Raw genomic sequence first — 23738 nt, forward strand, 5'->3', positions numbered from 1 at the left:
ATTTGTATCAAATGTGTCTTATGGATGGGCAGAGGCTCCATAATCTTCCTCCTCCTAAGCCACTTTCCAAATTCTCATTTAGTAGGTGTGAGGTGGGGACTGGGAATATGCAAGTTCGAAGAGTTCCCAGGTGACAGTGATCTTAGCCAGGGCTGGGAATGAGGCCGGACACCACACATGTTCCCAGTCAGCTGGAATGAAATCTTGATTAGCTGTAATGCTCAGCAAATGGGTGTTCTGGCTGACTGAAGTCAGAGCAGAAAAGAAGACATAAACTTCAGTCTGTTTCTGTAATTTTGGGAAAATACTTTATAAAAGTATATCACTCAACTGCTCTGGAAATATACATACGTAAGTATACACACACACTCATAATTATATTTCATTGACATCTGAAATTTCAGTATAATCATTTTGAAAAGCCAGCCTCATTTTATAGCAGAGAGAGAGAGAAAGAGTGTACCAGAGGTCCAGAGGCATAGGAGAAGCAGCATAGGATACGGCCTAAATCCTGAATGGTATTTCATCTTCCCCATTCTTCTACTGCAATCTGCCTCTTTTTGATAAAATAGTCTATTGGCTAAAAATGACAATAAATTAAGGTTTCAAATAACCACATACTACAATAAAATGGTACTTTATTTGGAAATAGGATCTAAAATGTCAAACGCAACTTTTATTTTGTTTACTTTTCATAGCAGTATATTTTGAGGACTTATTTTATGACTAGGTAAAATAGGACTATCAATTATAATAGAAATTAAAAAGCCTCAGTTCCTCTAAGAGAACAGACAGTCAAATACTAGATATGGGTTGAAATTATAAGGAATGGTGGATGTGAGTACACAGTAAGAGAGCAAGCCAACTTCCTTGGCATCTCACCTTAGGGCGAGACTTCCTCAATTTAGTCATGTTAATTCCTTTGTAAAGAGGAACAAGACCCTTCTGACTCTTATCTCTGGCTCCAAATCCAACTGATCAGCCTCTCCCCACAGTGTCTGCAGTTGACGGAGCACTTAAGACCATCTTGTTGATTTGGTCAGGGGAAGAGCCCTGGCTTCTATGTCAGATTTCACTGATTTGTTCATAAAAGCCTCACTACACACAAGCCTCCTACCCTACATACTGCTGCCCCGTCCAGGGATACTTAATAGTTCACCTACAGCAATCTCAGCAACAGGGATGAGAGGAAATAGAATTGCTTGCTTCCCTGGGCTTATGGTTTATTTTTTGACCTCAAACCTGGTGTCTTAAATGAAAAGCGAAACCTTCTTTATGTTCACAAAAGTCCTAACAAGGTACTAACCCAAAACACTTTTATGGGTAAAAAATTATCAGTCTGTCCGGTGCAGACAATAAAATGATGTCCTTTGTAAATAATATACAGAAGTTGCTCTTTCCTTTAAAAAAAAATAAGCCAATTCTTGGTCCAATCGTAGGTGTTTTTTGGAACTTCAGTAATTTTCTTTTCCTCTACATGTTTTTTTTTTTTTATACCAAGTGTATTCTGTAAGTGTGAGGGATGACCTCACAGCAGGCTTAGATACTGACAGATGCTTACAGACAAACAGCCCACACAGAAGACCCAGAAATGAGACACTGAGGCAACTTAGCTGGTCTAGAAGCAATAATGACTGACAGGCCATGAGGCAGAGATAGTGGGCAACAAGCAATAGAGCAGCATGAAGCGGTAGTCTTCCCATTTAGAGAAGCAGGCCGGCCACAGATGGACAGAGGATTACAAGATTACATTGTGTGACAAAGCCACTGCATTCCCGTAGGAGCTTGATAGGTCTAAGGCCAGATGGGATAATTTGTCTTACCCCATGACCCAGACTGTGGAATGCAACTAACACATTTTCCGGCTGGCTTCTTGCTCTTCTCACGTACACTAGAGTGTGCCTTTCATAGGCTGGTTCTAAATCATCAAAGTAGGTGGACACTTGAGCAGTGACTGGTGTGTTCAGGAACACCTCACATTCTTTATATCTTCGCAAGACAAAAGTAGATTTGGTGGAGTGTTGTATAAAACAAATGATGTGGTCTCTCTGTTAGAAAAGTTCTGAATTTGCCAGAAGGTTAAAAATGTTATTTGGCTTCACTGTGGTCATTGAGAAATTAGTATCGATCTCTCCATTTGAGAACTTCAAGAACCCTAGCGAAGTCACAAAATCTGGTTTAATCCCTAGTGTGATGCAGTTTTAACATTTGGGGATAAAGAGCCAAGCCGAAACATTGGAAGGCAGAATTTCCTATTGTGAAGTCAAAGTTATCCCAGGTTTTCCAAGTCAAGATGGAACTACAGGGTTGGGGAGGCCTTGTGTCTGGGGGTAGCTCCTATTGGTAGAAAATAAAGTCCATTGCACCAGCCTTGGCCTGTTTCCCAAGGTAGCTCTCAGATACTAGAAATCAAGCACATGACAGTTCATCTCCGTTTACTCCTTTAAAAACCAAAGAAGCTCTCAACATGTTCCAAGGGGCTGACAGACACAACCTGAAGAGGTTGCTGGTGACATCCCATGTTTATGAATCTGAAGACTTCATATTGTTAAGTGGACAGTATTCCCCAAATTAATCTATAGATTCAATCTCCACTAAATCTCCACCTTGCTTCTTTGTGGAAATTAACATATTGATTTTACCATTCATATGGAAATTCAAGGACCCAGAAGAGTCAAAACAATACTGAAAAAGAAAAACCAACTAAGAGGACTCAAATTTCTCAGTTTTAATACTTCCTACAAAGCTGTAATAATTAAAACAGTATGGTGCTGGCATAAGGAGAGACATACAGACTAATGAAATGAAATAGAGAGTCCAGAAATAAATCCTCTCACATTTATGGAACATTGACTTTTAAAAAGAGTATCAAGACAATTTAGTGGGGGAAAGAATAGTCTTTTCACAAATGGTGCTGGGACAACTGGATAGCCACATGCAAAAGAATGAAGTTGGATTGTATCGTATTTATTGTATATACAATATTGCATATAAAAATTACCTCGAAATAGATCAAATATCTAAATACACAGCTAAAACTATAAAATTTTTAGGAGAAACACGGACATAAATCTTGTGACCTTGGATCAGGCAATGTTTTTTTTTAGATTTAACACCAAAAGCACAAGCAATGAAATAAAAAAGATAAACTAGACTTCATCAAAATAAAAACTTTTCTGCTGCAAAAGTCATAATGAAGAAAGAAAAAAATAACTCAAAGAATGGAAGAAAATATTTGTAAATTATATATCTGATAAGGGACATACATCTAAAAATATAAAGAACTATTATAACACCATAATAAAAAGAAAATCCAGTTAAAAAATGAACAAAGAGTCTGAATAGGGATTTATATAAAGAAGATAATACAGATGACCAATAAATGCACAGAAAGATGTTCAATATCATCAGCCATCATGGAAATGGAAAGCAAAACCACCCACAGTGAGATACCACCGCACACTGACTAGGATGGCTAGGATGAAAAAGTCAGATAATAACTAGTGTTGGTGAGGAAATGAAAAAAATGGAACCCTAACACATTACTCATAGGAATGTAAAGTAGTCCTAGAAGAACAATGTTTTTGCTCATGATACTTGGAAGGTGGCATTAAATATCTTAGCAAGTCTGTATACCATGAGCAGAAACTTCTTCTTCTTTCAGGATCACTTTTAGCTTGATAAACTTCTTGGCTGAAACCATGAAGTGATATAAATAAGGAGAAACTCCCACCCTGTGGTTAGATAATTTGTACTCAATCATATTATGAATTTGTCATGACCCGAACGTTATCAAAAAAAAAAAAAGAAAGTTTTAAAACTTTTACTTCCAGCAATGAACATTCTAATATTTGCATATTAATCATTCAATAATATGCATATGCATATTCGCCATATTAGTATCAGTATTTTTTTGCCTCACTAAGGTGGCCCTTGTTATATTTTTAGGGTTTATTTCAATCATTCTTTCCTCAGTGCTCAAAATATACCACAGCAGTCTTGCTGGACTCTTCAAAGCAATTCACATTTTCCCCATCTTGCTGGCCTGAATTTTGACAGCTGGACCTTACATGTAGCTCAAGAGAACTGCCCCTGCACAAATCAACAAAAAATCAGCCCTGGATTATAGATTAAAGGTTTCAGTTTTCTGGAAACTTTATCGAATTTTCATTTCTTTTGAAAAGTTGACTTGTGTATGTTTCTGTGAAGTGACAAGGAACAGCGCTAGGTGTGAAGTTGGTGGGTTTCACCTTTCAATTAGTGGTCCTTGGCTCTCACCTGACCATCCAGGGAGGCAGCGACAATGGCCCGTGGTAGGGTGGCAGCCATCTGCGTGGCTGCAGTCACAGCGCTCAGCACAGTTCAGCCCGTACGTGCCATCCTGCATGGAAAACAGCATCAAAGGCAACAATGAGGGCCTGGGAAATCCCACAACAGGAGAGGAAAAGGCCACTGTCAGCCATTTCACATACAGTCTGCTGTCCCAAACATTTCTTAGAGGGATGCATCTTTTTTTTTTTTTCTTTTTTTTTTTTTTTGAGATAGAGTCTTGCTCTGTTGCCCAGGCTGGAGTGCAGTGGTGTGATCTCAGCTCACCGCAACCTCGGCCTCCTGGGTTAAAGCAATTCTCAGCCTCCCGAGTAGCTGGGACTTCAGGCACCTGCCACCATGCCCAGCTAATTTTTGTATTTTTAGTGGAGACAGGGTTTCACCTTGTTGGTTGGGCTGGTCTCAAACTCCTGACCTCAGGTGACCCACCCGCCTCGGCCTCCCAAAGTGTTGGGATTACAGGTGGGAGCCACCGCACTCAGCCAGAGGGATGCATCTTAATCACCTCTATGTCTTCTTAGTCCCCAAAATAGATGCTCCAGGAAGTCAGTGTTTTAAAGTCACTCAAACCCTAGTTTATGCCTGACACAATGGTTGGGACATAAAAATGGTGAAGCCAATCATGCCAATACACTGATATCCATATATGCAAATATATGTTAAAATGCCAAGTATTTAAAAGAAGTTTATCCTATAAGCTACAACTCGTAAAAATATTTTCTTTTGTCCCTAAAGATTTTTTACAAAACAGATCAGTGTCCCCTATAATGCATTCTATTATTTAGTGAAAAGAGAGAATGACTCACACAAAAATAACCCTTACCCACACAAAAAGCTCTAAAATTATAGTTTTGAAACTATAATTTTATAATTTAAAAAAATGTTTAATTATAAACTAATTTTTAAAATTATAGTTTTAATTGAATTGAGTTCATTGCCATAAGTGGCCAACGAGATACATGGTACTATAAAGAAAAATGAAGAACTTTTGTTACTTTTCTCTAATTATTATCCTGCTTTTCAGGAGGAAGTCTAAGCCACACAAAATATTCTGACTCACAATCCTAAGCATGAGTCGACACACCTCCTCACCCCCCCTTTCCAGATCTTTTCTATTTTCACATGCATGTCAGTTTGGATGGTCTGATGAAGACAACACTCCTCATGGACATGATCATTTTGTTGAAAGAATGGAAAGTTCAGCTCTTTCACCCCAGATCCTGAGAATTGAGGGCGGCACTACACGCCTTCCCAACACCACCCAAGCACTAAGAGAAACGGGGGTACAGAATTACCACGGAGGAGGAACATGGCAACCAGCATAGATAGGTAGTGGGTGTTATAGATGAATAATTATTTGTCTAGAACTAGTTAAAATAAGAAAAAGAAAACAATTTTGTAGACCCCACCAATGTTTGATAGAGCTACACAGGATTTAGCTTTGTCATGATATGAACCACTAAACTCTCAGCCTTCACTGATTTACTAACTCCTCTAAGGTATGAAAAAGGACGAGATTGTGCTAGGGGCTTTGCTTTGTCTACAATCAGACAGGGAGTAAAACATGATCTTCAAGCTCATCTGCAAGTACTGATAATTTGTTCACTAGTCTGATGAGAGGCAGCAAAGCTGACAACTCTGTCCATGGGATATCCATGAGTGGGATCCTTTCTACTTTGGGAAGTGGGTTGTACTTAACGAGGAGGAAGCCCAGAGAGAGAAGAGCATTGTGGAAGGCCCTTCTTGAGGGGCCCAGTTCAGGGGGTCACATTGTTATCTCGCCATCAGATGATGTCCTGGAGGCAGAGAACACACACCACAGAAAGAATGCCTAATGGCTCAGGAGAAAAGAATTGCTATAGGAAGACAGAGTGATGGAAAAGAAATCAGCAGCTTACTCCAGAATGCACTTCCCATTTGCACTCCCTGACAGCCTGAGCTAGATGCAGTATGAGATTTCTAATGACCTGTATCTCCAAAGTAGGTCAAGGGAATAGAGTGAGCTATAGGGACATCTTAAGATATTCTTGTGGCTCCAGAGATACTTATGCTAAAAGACACTGTTTCCAAACCTTCTTTTAACACTTCCAGGAGCATTTCTGTGACATCAATCACCACCCTCCTTTCAAATCCCAGCCACTTTCCACTTAAAGGCAGGGGGATTTCCATGATAATGGAAACAAAATGTTTGGAGAGTTGACAGGCATACACTGGGTGTTTGACCGGTGCTGTTCACTGGCTACCACCAAGAGATGGGTGTATAAGAAACAGAAAATAAAGGATGGGGGTTGAGGAAACTGAATAAGATGAAGGAAAAGAAGGAAGAAATTCTCACAGAGCCTATCTAACCAGTTTCCATGTTGATCCCTTTTCCAATCCTATATCCAGTTTGAATCCAAACACCTAGATTCTTCCAATAGTCACCGAAGTTGGGTTCACACTGAGCCACTTGAAGTCAGGAAAACTGCAAAAAGAAGCCCACTCTACGGCATCAGGTCTTCATAGGCACTTTCTGTCAGGGCGCTGATTCGTGCATACCTGGCAGGGAAGTTCGCATTTCTCCCCGCGCCATCCAGGCGCACACGTGCAGGTCCCGTCCAGGGTGTTGCAGGCTCCCCCGTTGAGGCACTGGCATGTTAAGTTACAGCCAAAGCCCCATGTGCCACTGGGACATCTGATGGAGCAGTCCACCCCGTGCCAGCCTGTGCGACAAGAACACCAGAGCATGTGAGCGAACAAAGGCAGCAGGGAGCCTTGCTGAGCCTTTCCAAAACATGTTTCTCTTTAGAAACACCTTGGAGATGCACACAGTGCCTCCCAGCCCCAGCCACAGCAGCAGAGAGCACTGGTTCTGCCAAGTGAGGCCTCCATCACAAACGAACAGAAGGCACCCCTGAGGACCCAAACAGCCATGTGTGCTGTGTGATCTGTCGAGGATGCCAACACTGCAAAATACTAGTGGGCTAATGAGGAAGAGATATAGAGTCAAAGCACCTTCAATGGGCAGTGATGCACACTGTGGAGTGCTGAGTTTTGTTCAGATCAGGAAAGTGAAATAATTTATATGGAAGGGAGACAAAGGATTCTGCTTGAAAACACAACCCCATCTTTAAAGCAGGGCCCCATTAACCAGTAACTGTGTATATACAGGATCCTGGCTGCACCTATGGATGGACATATATCCAGGATCCTGACTGCACCTATGATGCTCATATAAAATTGGTGCTTGGCTGCATTTCTTGTCATAACTCCAAGCCAGTCAATTTAGGGGCATGAACACATGTCTGCTTGTTTACTCTTCGCAAAATGCACAGACACACAGACTTTTGGAGCTGGCAGTGACTTCAGAGATCATCTAATGTGAACCTCTTCCCTTGACTCAGGAAAGCATTCCAGCCCACACTGGATGAGGGACTTGCAGAGGTCAGACACTGAATTTTGGTGCAACTGGAGCTAGAACCCTGGTTAAGGTTTCTTTCTTTTTATGTCTTTAGGAGATAAAGTAACAGGATCAAATTAAAGACTTATTTACCCCCACTCTTACCTGCCTTGCAAGTACAAGACCCGTCCACAGGAGAGCAGACTGCATCATTTTTACAGCCACAGCGAGAGGAACAGTTTATCCCATAGGTTCCCAGACGGCATGGGGTAGAGCAGTCAATTCCCTAGATAGGCACAAGTAACAAAATGCACTCAGTTTTGCCAGCTGAAATAAGGCCAACACAAATAAACAAAAATATATCTTGGCAATGCTAATTATACTTCCCCGCTAATTTTAACACACTGTATTTTTAAAATTTTGTCATAATGTCACCACTATACAAATTTTAGAAATGTAAGGGCAACACTAGCTGGTCTATGTTTAGGATATATTATTAAATGGGATCCAAAAAAGTTTGCACCTACCTTAGCTTCGCCTTCATAGCAGAACCAAAACAAAACAACAATAAAAACCCTATGTCCTTGCTCAGACAAGTAGATATATAAAAATAAATTGTATCTGTAAAATTACTGTCAATAAATAAACATCAGTATGAACTATACATTAATCTTAACCCTTCCTAGACATCCTTGTATAATAATATGTAATATTTTTAGTGGGTAAAAGCAAAGCAACAACAGAACACATTCAGCAACATGATTCACTTTATCCGACAGGGAGCATTAAACATAGAATTAAGCTACCAAAGGCAACTGGAGGTCATCTCCTTTCAAAACAGAAGGGACTCTTAAGACAAAGCTAATTCAAGGGCTGAACCAAAGAGTTATGACAGGGTTAGAAAACCCTTTAAAGATCCTCTCAGCTCTGTGACTTTATGATCCACCAGTTCTACATTATGTGCTCTGGAATAATCATCAACATTCTTCATAGTTCAATGTGCTCTTTACAATGGGAAGGAATAATTCAAGAACAACACATTCTCCTTTAAAGCAAAGATTCCTAGCCTATCACGATGAAATCTTAGAAACTGTAAGCAAAATTCTGCTCTATTGCGCGTGGAATATAGACGTATTTATAGGGTCTGGATTTTCAAAGGGACCTAAAAACTTATGTACTACCAACTACAGAATGTAAATCCATTACAAATGCTAACTCGATGTGCCTTCAAATTTCATGGACTTAAAAACAAAAGCTGTCAACAATACAGTAATCTACTTGGAAAAGTAACTTCTTTGTCACCTATAAAACACAATAAAATAAATTACTTAAGGAATAATTATAATATACTTTCTGACATATGCTTATATTAAAAATTAATGCCACATTTATAGTTTTACAGCTTTCCCAGTCATCATACTAAGGTAATTCCTTATATCTCTATTAGCATTTTTCTCCTCATTTTCTCTCTCATTAATGATATGGATGACTTTAGCACATTCCCTGTATTTCACTGGAGGTCATATAAACCATGGTGTTGAGATGCTTTACACTGCACCCCTCTTCTCCTTCCTCCAGAACCCTAGTCACTCACTTTGAATCCTGGGGCACAGGTGCACTTTCCAGTCACACTGTCACAGTCTGCCCCATTTTGGCAGCTGCAAATCTGCTGGCAAGCTTCCCCGTAGAATCCAGGAGAACATGTCTCATTACAGTAGAGTCCTGACCAGCCCGGCTTGCAGGCACACTCTCCAGACATGGGATGACAGCTGAGAGACACGGATGAAAGGAATAAGTCACTTTGGGGTAAACATGACACCCAACTTCTGTGCAAATGTTGCTTTAGCAATGATCACTAAATGTATGGGTAATTCCATGCCCAATAATTCAAACTTCATTCCCAGGCTGGGTATGATTTAATTAATTGGCTGAAACCTGATGGGTAATACAGAAATGTTGTATGAAATCAGCATCATGTCTAGCAGGATGTATTACAACCACATTCTTTTGTCTGAAATTCTTTTTAATTTTCTTAAATTGAACGCACTAATTTTGTAAGAGGTCAACTCTGTGACAGGAGCTAAAAAAACTCCATCCAATGGACAATACCAAACCAGTTAACTAGTATGATGTCCCAGGAACACCAAAGGCAGTGACCTTGTCAGCCTTTTTCTCCCTCAGTTCCCTATACCTGGTAGCAGGCAGCTGTCTCCACCTGAAACAGCAGCCGGATTGACCCACCAGGCAACCAGCTGTTGCTCCATAGCAAATGGACATATCAGCTGCGCTGAGATGCACGCGTGAGTTGACACAATAGGGCCCTCTGTGACATGCTGACTGAAAGCACATATGCTTCTCACCACGAGAAAATCTTAACAATCAAACTAGTTCTGCTGACAACTGGAAGACTGTTTAAAGATGGTCTTCCTTGCCTAATGTAGCTAAAACCCTGCCCTTAATTAGGGCCTACAACAAACACCTCTGTCATATCCAGACATTTGCTAAATGACTTCCCATCAGAGGACTGTTCATAGATTTTCTACTCTTGGAAAGAATGACAACCTGGGAGGGATGAAGACTGAGGATGCAACCCCAGTTCTCCCACTACCTGAGTAGCCTCAGTGAAATCATACAACTTCCCTGGGTCTGATGTCCTAGTCTGTCAAGTGAGGGTCTCAGCCATGTCTCATAATCTCATATCCTATATTTCTCCTCCTCCTTGTTCAGAAAATTCCTGTGGGTTGAATGGTTTGGTGCTCAGTTTTGGAGGTTTATTTAAATATACTTTTCGACCCCTTCTGTACCTTAGTGTTCACAGGCAAAGGCCTAGAAATTCATCGAACACTCAGAAAACATGGCATGAAGAATACCTAAATACAGTTCTACATATGAGGTGGTTTCTTGAGTGTAGGTTTAGATTCACAGGACCAGGGCGTGAGTCTCAGATCTACTCAAGTCTGCTTATCTTCTATTATCCTTGGGCCAATCGCTTATCCTTGAGCAGTCACATGGCATCTCCATGGCATCTCAAACTTAACATGTCAAAAACTGAGCCCTTGGGCCAGGCACGGTGGCTCAAACTTGTAATCCCAACACTTTGGGATGCTAAGGCGGGCAGATCATGAGGTCAGGAGATCGAGACCATCCTGGCTAACTCCGTGAAACCCCGTCTCTACTAGAAATACCAAAAAAATTAGCCAGGCGTGGTGGCAGGTGCCTGTAGTCCCAGCTACTCAGGAGGCTGAGGAAGGAGAATGGTGTGAATCCAGGAGGCAGAGCTTGCAGTGAGCCGAGATGATGCCACTGCACTCCAGTCTGGGCGACAGAGCGAGACTTTGTCTCAGAAAAAATAAAAAAACTGAGCCCTTGTTCTTTCCCTCAGTAAACTGAGCCCTTGTTCTTTCCCTCAGTATCTACCCCTAATTGTCCAAATTTCTGTAAATAGCACCATCAGTCACTTAGTTTATCTAGGAGTTATTTTTTTGTTTGTTTGTTTGTTTGTTTTTTGAGATGGAGTCTCTCTCTGTCACCCAGGCTGGACTGCAGTGGTGCAATCTCGGCTCACTACAACCTCCACCGCTCAAGTGATTCTTCTGCTTCAGACTCCCGAGTAGCTGGGATTATAGGCATGTGCCCCATGCCCAGTTAATTTTTGTATTTTTAGTAGAGACAGAATTCCACCATTTTGGCCAGGCTGATCTCGAACTCCTGACCTCAAGTGATCTGCCCGCCTTGGCCTCCCAAAGTGCTGGGATTATAAGTGTGAGCCACCATGCCTGGCCTAGGAGTTATTCTTGATAACTCCTTCTGCCTCATCACTAGAATTTAACCATTCTAACTCCAAAATATATTTTGAATCCACCCACATCCCTTCATCTTCACTGTCCTCATTCTGCTCCAACTGATGCCATCTATCTCCTCACCTTCTGAACAACCTTCCAACTGTGCACCCACATCCACTCATGCCTTATCACCTAAAGAGTAAATCATATCATTCTCCTCCTTAAAACTCTGCAAAGGCTCCCCACTACCCTTGGAACAAAATCCAGACTGTTTAATATAACTACAGAGACTCTACAATTTATTGTCTAAACCAGGGCATTTTTAAGAGTGAAGAGAGAGTTGCTAATAATTATACTAGGACAACAGGCCTAAACCAGACTGTCCTTGTGAAACCTGATACACAGTCACCCTAAATACAGCCCGTGGGGCCTCGTCATCTGGCCACTGCCTACTCCTCAACCTCTTCTTTCATCTTTATTCTCTCTTTATTGCTGTGCTTGACCACCCTGGATTTCTTCTAGTTTGTAAAAGCATCATATTTTTTCAACTTAACGACCTCCACATGGGCTATTCCATATTCTTAGGATGCAGTTCTTACTCTCTGCCTATCTCCCTCCAGATTGTCTTTCCAGTCTCTTCCTCAAAGAGAGCTTCCCTGTCCACCCAAATTGAAGGTAGGTCTCTCCACTTACACTCTTCCTTGGTGCCCTGATCCTTCTTCTCATCTCATTTTCACAGTCTATAATTCAGTTTATTTTTCCAGTCCTTTAATGTCTTCCTCCTCTCCTACACTGTGAGTTCCAGGAGGGCAAGAATTAAATCTGTTTTTCCACCTTTCACTGGCCCATAGTAGGCCCACAGTGAATGTAGATTGAATGAATAAGTGAAAATGCCACAGGTGACACAGAGTGGATGTGACTCCGGGGACCTAGCTCTCCCACATTAATCTGCTTCTCCCTGACATCTCAGAGTCACTGAACAATGTTAAATTATACTCAGTATATATGTATACAAAGGGGAAGATTTCCTCTAAAATTAGTTTTTAAAATGTCAAAGTCTTGGCTTAAAGGAAATAGCCATTAATCACAGAGAACAACTCATGAATGTCACCATGTTTGTGATGATATTGTAAGTGAATGCGCAGACCAGGAGACAGCATTTACTGGGCCCTGTGTAAGTCTCAGCAATGTGCTGAGCACTATTTAGTTCAATCCCCACAACCATCCTAGATGGTATGATCCCATTTTATAAATGAGAAAATAGAGAACTAGAAAGGGTAAATTATTTATTCAAAGTCTCACACAGGTAGTGGGGCAGAATCAAACTTGAACCCAGGTTTGTTTTTATACCAAAGAAAAAGGAGGCTTGCTAACAGCCTGCTAAGGGGACCAGACATGAAGGAAAATTGCTAAGATTTAGAATTTGGCACATATAAAGGGGTCAACAGGATCAGTAAAAGCAAATATTGTACAAAAAAACAGGGAAAAATTTAAGTCTGCTTCAGTAAGTCCTTACATTTGATAAAGGGAAAAGAAACATTTCAAGTGATGGATTAGTTAAAGTAGCCTACCTTATCTTAACATATTGTAAAAGAAATGATATTTTTGGTAGAAAATATTACTTTACATTGAAAAGTATAGAAAATAGTATTCATGGTATAGACATAATGTTAAAGAAAATAGACAATTTGGATGACAATGAATTCAACAAAGCAAAAGGCAGGCTGAGAAATTGATATTCAATGCCCCCCAGTGAGTGTTAGTGCTGCACACTGGTTTTCAGATTGATTGACACCAAAATTAGTATTCTGCAATTTGTAATTAGATGTAGGAAGCTAGAGCACTTTGGAGGCATTTGATGGGTTCTCATGCAGGCAGCTTAATTGATAATGAGATTTACGTGTTGTTATAGGAGCAGCAGATTGGAGGTTGAAGGGTAATACACTCATTACCTGTTTTCTGTCTAAAGAACAGATTGCTTTGTGTATATGAAAATAGGATTATACACATATGGGAATAGTTGTCATTTTATAAACACATACAACTATATACATATATTCTAAGAAACTGTTCGATTTAATAGTTGAATTATGACAAAAGTCCAATACTATATAATATTGGCTGAAACAGCATCATTGAACTTCCTTTTATTCATTTCCTTAGATGTTATTAATGCTCAAATGTACTGACAATTATGTGACATTTGCAAATAGGTACATCCGGATTGTCCATAGCTATTAAATATCTTTATTACCAAAACCAGTTAATCTATCTCTCTATGTTGCATGTGGAATATTATTAAATCTCAAATTTTATTTTCTTGTTCAAAATCATTTCCATCATAACAGTTTTCAGTTGAAAAGTCCAGGTCACAGTGAATGTCTTTAGGCTCAATAATGGTGCTAAAGTTTAAAATACTAGTATTACTTATAAATATATTTAAATTCCTTTCAGCCCTATGATAGACTGCAAAATAAAATGGCTACAAATTCTTTGCAACACCTCCCATCGAGAGGTGGGGTATATTGAATCTGGACTTGGTTAGATGACTTGCCTTATCTAAAGGGATATTAGCAAACTTGACATAACCAAAGGCTTAAAAAGTGTATGTTGGGGGTCTGTACTGTCTTCTGTTACTTTTAGAAGCCAGTCAACATGTGAAAAAGCCCAGGCTAGCCTGCTAGATACTGTAGATGTGTAGCTCAGTCACCCCCATCACCCAGCCAAATGCCAGACATGTGAGTGAGGATATCCAGGACCAATCAGCCTACAGTTGATCTGCCAGCTGAACACAAGGAGACCAGCAGAACCACCACCAAGCTGAGCCTAGCCCACATAGTCAAGGCTCAGTCAAGGCAAAAAATCATCAGTTAGTAAATAATTGTTATTTTATGTCATTAGGTTTGGAATAGTTTTTTTGTTGTTGTTTGTTTGTTAATGCAGCAAAAGCTACCTGATACAAACCTTTACTCAACTATATGGCTAAAATATATGTCAATGTGTATATCCATAGAACTCAATATGTACCTAAAGACAATGCACATTATTAATTTACATTGTATTTGTTATCTCATTAATTATAGCGGAAGGTTTTAGTACATCATAAATTATGTAACAGCAAAGCTCCACTTGCTTGATAAATGATAATGTGAACAAACTAGACTTTCAATTAATACAAAGATTCTATGCCTTTTGATTTGAAGGGACCTTGGGCTTCCAGGAATTTTACAAATAGAAGTTTAAGATACAAGAACTAGATAGCTGGCTCCAGTGATGAATTCAACAAGATAGAGTCATATAATCAATATTAAACTTGTTTTAATAGAAATTTGTAAAAGCTAATCTTTAAAAATGCCATCCATGATTTACAAAATCATGAAAAGACTGATTTTTAAAAATATTCGGATTATTCGGTATATATTATTAGACAGATTTTAGTGTTATTGATCTATGTAATTGTCAAAAAATGTCATGTACTGCTTTGTTAACACATACATGCTTAGGTACATATGACCTATGTCAACATTACCACAGTATTGCCATCAATTAACTAATTCTCCACTCTGCACCTTGCCACTACTAATAGGGCATCCAATTCCAACAAAATCAACATGCTCTTTTTTTCTCCAGTTCTTTTCATAGCAGAGCTCTTTCTTTGCATAGATTTATTATTCTATTTGATTTCAGTTGTCTCTACATACAACGAAACAACACACCGGCGTAATGTTCTTAGTTGTCACTACATGAGGCTTACTTTCTGCTGCAACAAGACTTATACTGTAGGAAAGTACCCAAAATCATAACTTGTCCCGAATCCTGCCAGCTCCTTAAATATTAGGGAGTTGAAAAACAAAACCCTGTGGAGATTATTCATTTTTATTCCCCTAAATATTTACGTAAATGTGTCAAGTAAAGAAAGGCAATATTTTCCAATGAAGAAAACCAAAGTTGACTAATGTGGCTTACAAAGTTACTTGAATCATATTTTGAGAATACATTTCTTTCATATGTCCCACTAAAATGTATTCCAGCACACATACACATGTGCACACGCACACACACAGAGTGCAAACTCTATGTTTTTGTTACTAACAATGGTTTACAGAAGAGACCAACCACATGGTTTTGTTTACTTTTAACTTCTGTGCATTTGGGATTTGATGTGGCTACGAATTATCTTTCAGAAGTATAAATGAAGTAACAGCTGTACTGAATGCAAATAAAAGTAATTCTAGTAAGATCTGAACTGCTATATAACGCACTACATTTTTGTCAAACTCAGCTTTTCCAGCAGTCTGCAAAGGAGGCCCAGAATTCTGAGTTATGTGTATCTGGTCCCTGGGGGAGGGAAAGAAGAAACAGGGGTAAGAAGATATTTTCAGGGCAGACGAGGTACAGTAGGGTGGGTGGGATCGGGGTTTCCTGTTCTCAAATTCTTCGAGAGGTTTTTGAGCTAAAAGTCTCTTGTGAGTTCTATGTCAGAGTAATCAGTTCGAAAAAGATATTTCACATGTGACAGCCACATGTGAAGCACTTTCACAAAACTTCCACCAGTACACTTCCTCTCTCTAGCCTTTTTTTTTCTTCCACAGATGTGCTGTCAAATAAAAGATGCTGCAGTAAGAATCATTTTATGATATTTTTGCATACTAAACTTGGCTGAACTCCTTGTCTCTCATTGCTTCTTTGCTTCTAAGGGAATGTCACAGAATCCCTTGCTTAAGGGAAAGTTCTACTAACCTCAGCAAATTTTGTTTTTATCAGTGGTCACTATTTAATAGAGAATAGAATTTGCTATCCACCAGTAACCATTGAACAATTTTGGCACCTTGGATGTGGACCATCACACATTAAGTTAAAAAGACTTCCTTTTACTTGGCAATTCCTGCCCAGAGTAGCCTAGAGGCAAGAGGGGGCTTGGGGTGAGAATCACTCTATCAATCCCTCCTTCCAAATCCTGAAAACCGAGGTTAAAATTTTCACAGGACACGTCCTTCCAGGGGAAGCTGACACTCACCTATGAGTGTTGTCCAAGTGGCAGGGGCACTGTTTGTCACATTTGATGCCGTAGAGCCCCTCAGGACACAGGCGTGCTTCGCAGCGCTCACCAGCAAAGCCTGCTTCGCAGAGGCACGCACCACTCACATGGTAACACTTCCCTCCATTGACACACTGGCAGGTCTCAGCACAGAGAACGCCATAGGTCCCAACAGGACACTCATCCTGGCACCTACCAAGCAAGAGGCGGGAGCAAGAAGAAAGATTAGTTAGTGCCATGTGAAAATAAATGGTTGATCCAGAATGGCTTTGTTATGCATGAATTGAAGCTGCTTTTTGCTGTTGCAATTATTTAGTGATTGTCCCATTACAGGGATGAAAAGCGTTAAGATACATTACTCTGGCTAAGTATACTCTGGCTACATATTGTAGTAACAGCAGCATGACCTGTAGAAAACAAAAACAAAACAACAACAAAATGAAACCAAAACAAAAATACAAGCTTAGGACATGAGGCATGTTTACACTTAGTGCTTGCCAAAGTTATACAGCACTTTAGTAGATACTAAGAAAACGAGAAAAGAAATTTTCAAATGTTAGTCCATAATGATGAAATTTCAAAACATACTTTCCCAATTCCAAAGAGAAAATTTTGCGTCAAATTTGAAACTAAATTTTAATTCTCTTGGCTTTCATGTGGACATTAATTTTTAATCTTAGCCATGTTTCTACTTTTATTAAAAGCTGAATGGTAATCATTGCTCCTCAGTTAGAAAGTTCTTTAACTAATAAGCCAAGTCCTCTTTAGATCCGGGAAACTCCGAGCTACCAAAATCTGACGTCCTTAATTCCAACATGGGAAGTGCCTGCCAGTAGGAAGGCTTGGAGTTTTCTAACACAAAATGTTTGGCTAGTGGGGTATTGCCCTCTGTTGGGAAGAAGGGCTGCCAAATGGCAAGGAGTAAAGATCAGCCCTCAAACATTCACTTTATTGTCTTTTTAAAAATGGCATTGGAGCTCTGTCCAAGAGAAAGGATATGCTCTAGGTAAGGTGAATGAGGTGGGAAGCCGAGTTGCTAGAGGGAATCATGATAGAAAAGAGAAAATGATCTCTCTTGCTCCATGGAAAGCACAAATAGTTCTCAGACTAGCCAAGTTTCTTTTTGACTAGGCCAGGTGACTGGCTCTCTGCAGCAGAAGGAGAGCTTTCTGCCAAGGGAGGGAGACAGGGCTTTGCCCAGCCGAGCATTCGCCACAAGAAGGGTACACTTTGTCTCGGCAGCCACTTCCCATGTGGCTCTCAAGTCAGGCCAGAACCAGAGTCAAAAATGTAGGTCAGCCTTGCATTTTTTAGATCTGTATAATGTGAGCAGCAAGGCATAATGACAAATTCAAGCACACTTAAAAGAAACAGAAAAGAAACATACTTCAAAGAAACAGTGTTTCCACAACTTTGCATATTTTTAATGATAGGGTACAACAAGTAACAATACCAGGGTGGGAGGAATTCTATTTTAGTGTAGAGGACAAATCTTGATTTTTTTTTTTTTTTTTTTTTTTTGAGACAGGGTCTGCCTCTGTCACCCAGACTGGAGTGCAGTGGTGCCATCATAGCTCACTGTAACCTCAAACTCCTGGGCTCAAGTGACCCTCCCACCTCTGCCTCCTGAGTAGCTAGGACCACAGGTACTCACCACCATGTCAGGCTAATTTTTAAATTTTTTGTAAAGATGAGGTCTTGCTATGTTACCCAGGCTGGTTTCAAACTCCTAGACTCAAGTGATCCTCCCGCCTCAGCCTCCCAAAGTGTTGGGATTATAGGAATGAGCCACTTGGACCAGCCCCTTTGATGCTTTTCTGGTTACCTCTGGCTCTAGCATATATTTAATGTGATGGAGACAAGGAAAAGAATCTCATGTAAATTTAGTTTCACAGATTCTAGACGTCTTCAGGTGTATTTGTCAACAGGTAGAACCTTCAATTGCTCAACAAACCATTAGGAAAGTTATGGAGTCATTGAACTAATACTCAGCATAAAATAAAATGTGTGCCTAAAAGTTATACATGGGTATACCTATTTTTGGACCGGAGTGTATTTTTAAAAGGTGCTCTTTATTTTTAACCTGTAAGAAGCTTCAATAAGCCAAGTCATCGAGTTTATTCCTTAAAGATGTAAACTTTAAAGAAAGAAATGCTTAGGCACAATAATTTGGCCTCATCATGGCTCCTACTGAAGGCTGTCAAGACAACTTTTCAACCTGTTAAGATTTTCTCGCAAGTCAGTATCAAAAGGAAAAAAGGTAAAGATAAATAATATAACTTTCCGTCTCCCAAAAGGATTTGAAAACAAACCCTAACGTTAAATTTTAAACTATCTTCATGATTTCAACTTGGTAAAAAGCACTGCTTAAAAGTGGTTGAAAGTGGTATAGATTGGAAGCCTGGGAAAGTATCTGTTACCAAATTACAGGGAACCAGTGTGTTTATTTTATCATATCTTGGCAGAGACTTCCTTTCTCAGGAAAAATAAAATCTGTAATAGCTGGCCTTGACCCACATTTACCTTTTTAACCTACAATTAAACACACTACTAGTTTGTATTATAAATATAAAACAAAAAGTCCTATTTGAATGTTACTTACTAAAGCAGCCATTATTTAAGCTGGATTCATATTCCCATTTTATTTTTTGTCAGTGTTGTACTTGTAGGACAATCCTGTTAATAATAGTTATGTCTGCTTCTATCCACCAAAGGAAAATGGTAGGATATCTTTCTAGAAGTATATATTTTCCATCTTGAAAATAAACATAATCATGAAATAGCTGATGCCTTTCTGATTGACTGCATTAAAAGTCTTTATCAAGCAGTCTTATCTTCTTTTTGGTCCCTTTACTTCAAGAAGCACCATTTCCCAACAAATTTTATGACCTTAATGCTGTTTCTGTGGTCCCAAATGGAACAGGAAAAGCTCTCAAAAATCGATAAAAGAGAAAACGCGTTTTCTTAAGACAGTAGAAAAGTAATAAAGATACAGTAATAAAGAGCCACAGTAGAAATATGGAAATTTGGGGTTTCTAACTTTTTTACATTTCAAGTAATGTCCTAGAATTGGTAAGAATGGATAAACATTAAGTAAAGTATTAACACATCAATTCCCAAAACCAATGAGGGTCATAGACTTGTTTTAATACCATTTCTATTATTATGTTGCATGTCATTGTGAACTTAAGGAAAGAAGGAAGTGAGTTAACATGTAAAGGGTGACAGGTACCGCTTTCATGCCTGTCCTAAGCATGTCTTTCCCTAGAGTGATTGGAATAGTCAGGCCAAACTATGATTTAGTGTGAAAGAATCGCATTCCTCATTAAACCTGGGATCCATGAATCAGCTGCCTACCTTTCTAACATCTGGAACTGCTGCTCTGGGGGAAATGTAAAAAGCACTGGGAAAGAGCCAAGGTTTCCATGCTCCTAGACCCAGGAAAGAGTTCCTCCATTGATGACCAATGCTGCATTCCCCAATTCCTATCTATAATTTTTGACTTCACCTCCTTTCACCCACATTTATCTTCACCTTCAGGGTACTATCGAACACAGGCTTGGCAGAGCTGTTTTGGGCTTCACCTTAACACAGTTCATCACTGAGTCATGCATCCTTTCATCCAACTAACACTCACTGGCACCAATCATGTGCGTGGGCCCCTACTAGGCTATTGCAGGACCCAGAGTGATCCTATGGCAGCACCATCAGCATGTGAAACTCTTTTAACCCCTTCAGAAGAAGTTTTTTGAGGATCTGGAAGCCATCATCTCTTCACTCTTACTTGACTGTGTCATGTTACATTTACTCACCACAATATCCTCTCAACCTTTCCACAAACCTCAAAGCCTTTTATTTGGGCATCCCATGCACTGCTCTGCCAGCCTACGGGGTGCCTGTTTGGATTTTTCTTATTTCCCTCTGGCCGGGAGGACTGTCCCCACATCCTGGGAATGCTGTGCAGGCTCCTAGGACCGGCAGCCCTCTGCCCTAACCTCACTGATCAAATTTCGCTGACTTCTCAACACAAGGGAAATGGCAAGTTAAGACCCCAGCCTGTCAAGGCCTTTCTCCCCACACCTCCCGTCACGGACTGCCTCATAGACGTTCACTGTTGTCCTTTCATAGTGACAAATGTGTTTGCTGTCTTTGTGTGTATGTGTATGTGTGAACTGCAGAGCCTAGACAGGGATGACAGCTGAAAACAGGAATCATTTCACTGGCTCATCAGAAAAACAATAGTTATAAGAGCAGCAGGTCCAGAAGCAAGTTCTCTCTTTACTTGCTTTCTCTTTCTCTGGCCCCTGGCCTTCCTTGGCTCAAATGTAAAATGTATCTGAAAATTAACTGTTATTCCCTTTCCCTGTATTCCAGATGAAATATGTATAAGCTCATTTGCCTTGTATGTTTATTGTTCTTGTGCTGCCTCTAATTTGAAACTTAAATCCCTAGAGGGCAAGAAAATAATTATATTGCCATTTTAGTGCCCTAAAATATGACAAGAAACTATTATTAAGATTGTGTCTGGTCTTGTGCCTCCCTTATCCCAACTCATTTTTCTATAATAGGATATTAAATGGATCCAGAAATTATCTAACAGCCTAATCTATCCAAAATACAACCTAAAACTAGGATGTCAGTTACAAAATCTGAGTAGTCCAATTACATGTTATAAAAACTGTGTACTAAGAATGTCAACAATTCATTGCATGAAAAATTAAAGGAAAAATATGTAATTATATTAGCAAAAGACAAAAAGTCATTTAATGAAATTAAGCAGCTACTATTAACAAAAGATTTTAATTAAAAAAAGGAATTTAAAAAACTACTTAAGAATGAAGAAAATAATTTACCAAATACCAATAGCAAACATGAAACCATGCTGAAGCCATTTCCAATAAATTCAGGAATAAGACAGGGATTTTTACTTTTACTGCTGTTTGTCAACATTAATTTGGAGGCTCAAATTTATGCAATAATTCAAGGAAATGAAATAATCATTATACATATTGAAAAGAAAAGACTAACTTATGTTTATTTGTAGATGATATGATAGTATAACTAAATAACTCCAGAGTTTGCTAAAAACAACATTAAAATTACCTTAAAAGTTTGGTATTATGAATAAATTAAAAAGTAACTAGTCAAAAGCAAGTTTTTCTCCAACCTGAAATATCCAATTAGATGCAGAAATGAAATTTTAAAAAATTACATAATACTCAGAAATAAATTTAATAAGAAAGTACAGGGTCTAAGTTGGAGGGAGGAGGGAACAAACCTGACAGTATCTTATTAATAGTCATAAAATTATACCAGGATTTTAGAAAGAGAAAAAATAAGGGGAAAAAAGTTGAAGGAATTCTTAATTCAAAGACATCATAAAAAATAATGATAGCTAATATTTATACAGCTCATAAACATCACTCAAACTGATAATCACTAGTATTTACACAGTTCACAGAAATCGTTCTAGAATAATAATATCTAATATTGATAAGTTCCAGGACTGTTTTAAATGTGTTAACACACTAACTTATTTAATCCTTACAACAACCCTAGAGAAAAGTACAATTATTATTAGGATGTTACAGACAAAGGTGTTTCCAACACCTATAATCCTAGCACTTAGGGAAGCCGAGGCGGGCAGATTGCCTGAGCTCACGAGTTCGATACCAGCCTGGGCAACACAGTGAAATCCTGTCTCTACTAAAATACAAAAAATTAGCCTGACGTGGCAGCGTGTGCCTGTAATCCCAGCTACTAGGGAGGCTGAGGCAGGAGAATTGCTTGAACCCGGGAGATGGAAGTTGCGGTGAGCCGAGATCGTGCCACAAGACTCCAGCCTGGGGGAAAAACGAGACTCCGTCTTAAAAAAAAAAAAAAAAAAAGGTGTTTCCAGGGACACATTGACCTAAACCTAGATTCCAAATGGTTGTTTTTAATCACTATGCCCTTCTGCCTCTCAAGTCTCTTCTCAAATCCTACACACACATCCAGTGAGCTTGGCTACCTAGTCTTGCAGGACATGAGAGATTCACGAGCATTGAAAGAAGGATGCATACATCAAGTTAAAAAACTTCTGCACAGCAAAGAAATCAATCAACAAAGTGAAGAGACAACCCACAGAATGGGATAAAGTATTTCCAAACTATCCATCTGACAAGGGGTTATAGGTTGGTGCAAAAGTAATTGCAGTCTTCACCATTACTTTCAATGGCAAAAACCGCAATTACTTTTGCACCAACCTAATAACCAGAGTATACAAGGAGCTCAAACAATTCTGTAGGAAAAAGTCTAATACTCCAATCAAAAATAGGCGAAAGATTTGAATAGACATTTCTCAAAAGAAGACATACAAATGGCAAACAGGCATATAAAAATGTGCTCAACACCATTGATCATCAGAGAAATGCAAATCGAAACTACAATGAGATATAATCTCAAACCAGTTAAAAATGGCTTATATCCAAAAGACAGGCAACAACAAATGCTGGTGAGGATGCAGAAAAAAGGGAACCCTTATACACTATTAGTGGGAATGTAACTTAGTACAACCACTATGGAGAACAGTTTGGAGGTTCCTCAAAAAACTAAAAATTGAGCTACCTTATGATCCAGCAATCCCACTGCTGGGTGTATACCCAAAGAAAGGAAATCAGTATATGGAAGCATATCTGCACTCCTAGGTTTGTTGCAGCACTGTTTACAATAGCTAAGATTTGGAAGCAACCTACATGTCTATCAACAGACGAATGGATAAAGAAAATGTGGTACATATACACAGTGGAGTACTATTCAGCCATAAGAAGAATGAGATCCAGTAATTTGCAACAACATAGATAGAACTGGAGATCATTATGTTAAATGAAATAAACCAGGCACAGAAAGACAAACATCACATGTTCTCACTTATGTGTGGGATCTAAAAATCAAAACAATGGAATTCATGGACACAGAGAGTAGAAGAATGGTTACCAGAGGCTGGGAAGAATAGTGGGAGGGTGTGGGGGAAATGGGGATGGTTAATGGGTACAAAAAAAATTAGAAACGGCTGGGTGTGGTGGCTCATGCCTGTAATCCCAGCACTTTGGGAGGACGAGGTGGGTGGATCACGAGGTCAGGAGATCGAGACCATCCTGGCTAACACAGTGAAACCCCGTCTCTACTAAAAATACAAAAAAAAAAAAAAATTAGCTGGGCGTGGTGGCGG

The 23738-nt window shown here is 39.4% G+C and overlaps 2 protein-coding genes across 5 annotated transcripts in view; one reads left to right on the top strand and one right to left on the bottom strand.

The window, feature by feature from the left end:
• Positions 1 to 23738, top strand: part of C6H5orf63 (chromosome 6 C5orf63 homolog) — a 471154-nt gene that overhangs the window by 85229 nt on the left and 362187 nt on the right. The gene's annotated exons all lie outside the window — the stretch shown is intronic.
• The window catches only part of MEGF10 (multiple EGF like domains 10), a 396429-nt gene that overhangs the window by 32326 nt on the left and 340365 nt on the right, over positions 1 to 23738 (bottom strand). For all 4 annotated transcript variants that reach the window (XM_050795753.1, XM_050795752.1, XM_050795755.1 and 1 more), the window contains 5 exons: positions 16508 to 16720; positions 9303 to 9477; positions 7874 to 7994; positions 6868 to 7031; positions 4279 to 4381 (listed from right to left, as the gene is read on the bottom strand). In XM_050795753.1, the coding sequence (XP_050651710.1) occupies positions 4279 to 4381; positions 6868 to 7031; positions 7874 to 7994; positions 9303 to 9477; positions 16508 to 16720 (776 nt within the window). The remainder of the gene's footprint in view (positions 1 to 4278; positions 4382 to 6867; positions 7032 to 7873; positions 7995 to 9302; positions 9478 to 16507; positions 16721 to 23738) is intronic.

The sequence above is a fragment of the Macaca thibetana genome, chromosome 6 (genome assembly GCF_024542745.1).
Source record: "Macaca thibetana thibetana isolate TM-01 chromosome 6, ASM2454274v1, whole genome shotgun sequence".
Taxonomy (NCBI): Eukaryota; Metazoa; Chordata; class Mammalia; order Primates; family Cercopithecidae; genus Macaca; species Macaca thibetana.